Below are 6429 nucleotides of genomic sequence, written 5' to 3'. Positions count from 1 at the left end.
CACCGTGGAAGTGGGGGGAGGGGGGGGGGGCAGGGGAGTACCGTGCACCGAAACAATTTGGACAATTCTTTTTGTTCTTATAACGTACAGTATTTAAAATGCGTTAAAATGGACGACAAAAATATGATTTTGAAGTCTCAAAAGAGACGCCTAAACTTAAATGAATATGGATTTATATTTCCGATCAATAGACACGTTACTGACCACAATGCATCAGTCATCAGGCTCGCTCGCCAGAAGCTCTTGAAAATTAAAACAAAACAAGAAGGACTCAAAATGATAAGATATCTTACTGCAGATTTGTAATTCCCAGTAACATGGCGAGACAAGACATCATGAAAAGTGACAAGAGGTGACACACAAGGCAACAAAGGTCAAGGCACTTTTCTTGGGCTCCAGCTTGTCCAGCGATTTAAGTTTATGCTGCAATTAATTCTGGCATGCTTCTGAGAGGTTGGCATATCTTGATCGTCGACGTCGTCGTCGTCGTCGTCGTCGTTAGCGTTTAATCGCTTTAAATCGTCAAATTGGAGGGCTAATCCTAGACTAAAGATGAGGTGAGTGTGGATTGGAATGGTATAATTTGGGCATAAGGCGACAAGAAGGCCTCCGACTCCTGGAAAAGAGAAATAAGAGTATGTTTTCATATGGCATGTAACAAACCTGGTCATTCTGATGTTATGTCGGAATTGACTAGCTGAAGAAAATTGAGTTTAAAGTAAAAAAATAATTGTTAAAACAAACAAACAAAATTGGTTTTTGAAGGTTAAGATTGAAACACGTTCTCCATATTGAAGGCATTTATGCATTTATCCTATTGCTAGTTCTATAAGCTTTGTTTAAAATTCCCACGGATATTGTAAGGGTCCTTAGTTCACAAAAGTAGCGACTTGTGCTGTGTGAAATAAAAATTAAGTTATATTCCTATAATATAATATAATAAATAAAATTTCATATACATATAATATTACTTCAATGGTGCTATACTATCCATGAGGATTTATATTTGGAATATGAGCCTTCCTTTATTTTTCCTGCAGGGCTTTGCTTGACATTCATCCTATTAAATTTATCATATAGCAAACTCGACAATATTATACTGATAGTTTTACAAGAATTAAGAAGATTGTTAACCGGGTCATGCATCCACCAATGGTTTTATTTACATGGAAGATACATTTATAAATGTTAAAGTACATTTCAACTCTGTACAATATCTAGACTGATAGCCATGAAAAAGTCCAATAAAACCACAACGGTAATAATAATATAAACTACATCGAAGTAAGAAAAAATAATGTTTAACATAATATGTTTAAGATGAGTTTCACCAACATTGCTCAATGCATTCCCATTTTTTTTTAAAATAGCAACGTATTGCGACTGAGTGACGGTCTTGGCAGCTGGTCCGCTTTTTCGGTGATGATAATGCAAATCTATTAGTACCACTGGAATCATCTTTGTTCCGACATAAATGTCGTGGGTTCAAGTCCCACTGTGTGTGTGGGGGTGACGCGAAGTTGTCATTAGAAAAGCAAAAGCGATTTGCTATAATTTTCTCCCAAACTAGGTAAGGGTCATTTTGATCGATCGATATTTGATGGACGATTTTTTTGGCCACAATTTCAAATACGTGTTTTTCCAGAGCACGGTTAGTATTGGCTTTGAACTCCTTGTAAAGCATTTGGATGATGTTCAATTTATTAAAAACTAAAACTGTATATAAAAGTTCATGTTTTTGGTGTTATTTTTTTTTTTTTTTTTTTTTTTTTTTTTTTTTGTTTTTTTTTTTTTGTGATGGGGTAAGGGCAAGAATTCATGGCAAGAATTAGGCAATTAATGCCTTGTATATTAAACGTCATAGCCTTTGTTTGAATTTGGATTTCTAGCCATGATTAAATAGAGGTTATAAACTTTATCCGACGGACAAGCTGACCTCCATATCTTACCGAGGAATCAAGAAACATGTTAATTGCACCCAAATACTAGTTTCTCCGAATGCTGTGCGCTGGAATGACAAGGTGATGTTATGAAAGACGGTAAGGACGATGAAACTGGCGATGAATAAGAATATGATCTCGATGTAGTTCTAGGCTCAGTGATGATCTTAATGAGAAGGACTGCCATAGACAATAGAAGTTGTATGATGATGACGCTTTCACTCATCGACGCGGATGTAGTTGAGATGAGCAAAAGCCAGGAGGATTCCATGCCAGGTGACAATAACATGGAATGCCAGGTTGAATCAACCCCTGCCAATGAAAACAAACAACAGAACAATAGTTCAGATTAGTGAAATAAATACAAACAGGCAAACATGAAAAAATAACCCCAACAATAACCAAAAAAAAAAAAAAACAGACAAAACATTTTATTACATGTTTTGACTCTAATGTGAAGTAATATTCAACTTAAAAGAAATATGGAAGCAGGTATAGAAAGATAACAACTCTTTGTGTACACCACCGTATGGTGATCTGTAATAAAAGAATAAATAAGCATTTTGTAAAAGAGACAAAACAAAACTAATCAAATAAAATCAAAACTAAAAAAAATAAAGTTAAATAAAACGTTTACAAATGTTGACCTTCTTAAAACAGGTAAGAATTCTTTTTCATTGTGTAAATGTTATCAATTTATCTTGTCCCATGGACTTAGTTAATAAATGTATCGAGCGATCAAATCTTCGTTGACTCACAGAATGTTGGTGTTTGTCTCAACTTTATAAAGTTATATTCGAAATGAAATTAAAACTTGAATAAAACTAAAGCGATTGTAGAGTGCGATATCCGTGCTCAAAGTGCTATCTAAGGTGTTTCTAGCCAACAGCAACACTTATTATGTAGGACGAGACGTCACGCCTTTTAGCAAATTTATTTTTCCAACAGAGATAATACTGTTAAGTGCAAGGTCCTCATTTTACACCATGAGTGAAGAGCCTTTTCCAAGGATTCAACTATGCACCGTTTAAAGTAGGACTCGAAACCAGGACTTTTCGACACAAAGGCGAGTGTCATATCACAAGACCATATAGGCCCACAATTCACGGCTAAACATCTGAAAAGGAAATACAAACCAATGCATTGTGTGACCGTGTCAGAAATAAGAGGTGAATTGATTGAAATTAACAAAATAAAATGAATGAACCAACAATCACAATAATGCTGGTCCTCACTTAGACCTGGCAGAGATCACTTCTTTGAGATAGAAAGGCAAGCGGTTTTACAAGTACCAAATAGTCTCAAGTAGGTGTGCACATATTTGTAGTCTGATAACCGAACGCATTTATGGGCTTGATTTAACATTGTGGTAATGGAAACTATTCTGCGTTAGTTTGAAATAAATAACAATGTGAAATTTAATGTAAGCTTCACTTTAATTACGAAAACAGATAGAATGGACGTTTCCGGTTTCCCTTTTACAACAAACGGATGAATGAAACACTACAGATGAATGAGACCTCATTCATCTGTAGTGTTTAATTCATCCTGTTTGTTGATAAAGGGGAAACCCGAAACGTCCATGATCCACTTTATCTGTTTTCGTAATTAAATTGAAGCTTACATTAAATTTTACATTGTTATTTATTTCTTCGAGCTTCGAGCAGCAACATTTACATTCATGTGTTAGTTTGAGAGCATTTACATTATAACAATGAGCCCATAACAATTTGGGTTTATAAGACCGTCAAACAAGTACAAATCACCTCAAGGGTTTTCTCACATAGCAATTTTTAATGACCCTACCTTAGTAAGAATTGAGAGTGAAGCAAGCGCCATACACTAAACAAATTAACAAATCAACATATAAAAACACAAACTAATAAAACAAAACACGACAAATAAAAACAAGGAAAAAGAATCAAAACACCAACAAAAAAATCCCCAAAAAAACAATATTACAAAGAATCAAAATCACACCAGAGCAAAATACACATTCGCACAAAACACACACATACACATAATAATGTAAAGAATACTATAACACTCACCGGCACCCCAAAACAGCCACACAATGACTGATATGATAGAGACGAGCCATCCATCTTGAAATGGTCATCGATCTCAATCGTCTTTTGATACAGGGGCAAACCGAGTCATAACAACATTTCTCAGGAATCAACATGTTTGATTCCAGGTCGCCTCGGGTGCTGCCATGACAAGGGAAACGATCTGGTCCTGAATTAGATATAAACAAATAAATAAAATTAAATAAAACAAAATTCCCGTTATTCATCCCCAAGGTGAAATTTGTCTTTAGGGTCTATTCTAAGGGAAGACTGGAATAACCAGACGTCAGCCGCAGTGCAGTGCCACAAGATGAGCTAAGGCGAGGTGACTTGCTCCAGGCCACACAGCGGAGTGGGTAGCCGGACTCGGTACCTTCGGGTACGAAACAAAGACTGGACCACGCTGCTCCTATTTGATGCTATGCGCTTAGGTTAAAAAATGCTCATAACATCCGACAGCTTGCGCACAAACACACAAAAGTATGTGTAACCTCAAACTTCTATAGTCTGATTGATACAATTTAGTAAGAACTATCCTTAAAATGGCTGGCTAAAAACAATAAAAAAGAGCAGACTGACGTCAAATTTGCTCCTTCTCTTGATGCTGTGCGTTTAGTTAAAGTATTCACAACATACGCCAGCCAGATAAAACGTACCAACACACATAACGATGTTCAACCTTGAACGTTTTGATTGATACAACTTAGAGTTGATCACTAAGATTAAGATCACCTCAACCGTCCATAAACAATAACAAGGAGCTGGGCGGCGTCACAGTTTCGTTCCTTCAAATGACTGAAGTTGGCGTCTTTCCGTTTCATTCATTCTATACTAGTTAATCTATGGTTAAATGCATTCTGGGAATATTTTTTCTTCAAAAAGAAGTCTAAAAAATCGAGGGCGACAACTACTTTTTTATGACGAGCTAACCAAATGTTTTGGTAACCTCCCCTTATAAGGAATAAATGTTCAAACCTGTAGATTGGGAAAAAAAAAAGGGGGGGGGGGGGGACACATGATAAATATCATGGGTTATGATAATATACAATTGTTGAACTTGTTTAGGTTTTCAGCATGGAGTTCTGACCAATGCACGATATTAGGAGTGCTACTCGTATTACCAAGAACGAGTGCCTGAAACCAATAGAAGTTCAAAAATTATATTATGACACCTCTTGAGCTTTTAAAAAACAATTCAGCTTTTATGTAGCGCATTATCCACTGAACGTGCTCAAAGCAATTTACTATATATATATATATATATATATATATATATATATATATATATATATATGAGTGTTGGTGGGTACTTGTAGGTACGAAAGTGCTCGATAATGGTGGTTAGAGCTAATATATAATGTAAATTTTCACTCACATTTTTTTGGCCGAGACGACTCGTTTCTGTGTTTTTCCTTTAATTCACACTTCTTCAGTCGGCATAATCCATTCTGTTTGGAGTTTTCTACGGACATGACAGAATGGATTATGCCGACTGAAGAAGTGTAAAAAACACAGAAACGAGTCGTCTCGGCCAAAAAAATGTGAGTGAAAATTTACATTATATATATATATATATATATATATATATATATATATATATATATATATATATATATATATATATATATATATATATATATATATATATATATATATACACACACAAACACATACATATAGATAGATAGATGGATATATATATATATATATATATATATATATATATATATATATATATATATATATAGAGAGAGAGAGAGAGAGAGAGAGAGAGAGAGAGAGAGAGAGAGAGAGAGAGAGAGAGAGCACGCACTTTCGATGTGACCGAGGGGTAGTGGGTTTCCAGTGGAGATGTGATTTAAAACGACCATGGTTGTGAGAGTTCCTTACTATTTTGATTGGTCCGTCGTTTCGTTTGAAACCAAATTCTTGTCAGGAAGGGTACAATAGATGTAATACAGGCTGCGGGACTCAGGATGACGAATGTCCTGTTCCCAAGGGCCGCCAAAAGGTTATTGACAGCAGAATGGACCGTGACCGTGATAAAAGCCACTGCCACCAATATCCATACAGCAGCCTTTTTACTGCGTCTGTCAAGTGAAAGTAAATAGAAGGTTAAAACTCTTACTATTAGCTTTTTTGCGCGGCTTTGTTGCATTGCATGACACCCGCTTTCGGGCCGGTAGGTTCATGGTTCGAGTCCTGCTCTGGGCGATAGGAAGGTTGAATCTTTGGATTAAACTCTCTTATCATTCATATTCGCTCACCGCACTCAGATGAGAAATTAATGAATGGTCATAGCCTCTGTTGACAAAAATTGTAACAGCGCCTTACAGGCATTCTGTCTCATGTACTATAAAAAAGCTCAAGTTTTTTTTCTCATGATTGTTTGATATCGCTTTATACTTCCAACTTTTCAT

At 35.8% G+C, this 6429-nt stretch overlaps 1 protein-coding gene across 2 annotated transcripts in view; it reads right to left on the bottom strand.

Moving 5' to 3' along the window:
- Positions 1–293: 293 nt before the first annotated feature.
- The window catches only part of LOC144977422 (uncharacterized), a 37193-nt gene continuing 31057 nt past the window's right edge, over positions 294–6429 (bottom strand). The window contains exons 6-9 of one of the 2 annotated variants that reach the window (XR_013646305.1): positions 5900–6099; positions 3992–4178; positions 1950–2252; positions 294–616 (exon numbers count right to left, since the gene is read on the bottom strand). Coding sequence is in view for 1 of the 2 variants with exons in the window: in XM_078922629.1 (XP_078778755.1) it covers positions 2246–2252; positions 3992–4178; positions 5900–6099 (394 nt within the window). In the remaining variant the exon portion in view is untranslated. Of the gene's footprint in view, positions 617–1744; positions 2253–3991; positions 4179–5899; positions 6100–6429 lie in introns of those variants that run through there. The other variant, XM_078922629.1, reaches the window with a different exon arrangement.

Source organism: Berghia stephanieae, chromosome 1, assembly GCF_034508935.2.
Source record: "Berghia stephanieae isolate SIO BIC M18660-M18661 chromosome 1, UCSD_Bste_1.3, whole genome shotgun sequence".
Classification (NCBI taxonomy): domain Eukaryota; kingdom Metazoa; phylum Mollusca; class Gastropoda; order Nudibranchia; family Aeolidiidae; genus Berghia; species Berghia stephanieae.
Note: the sequence above shows the minus strand (reverse complement) of the source record. Positions and strands in the feature narration are given on the sequence as shown.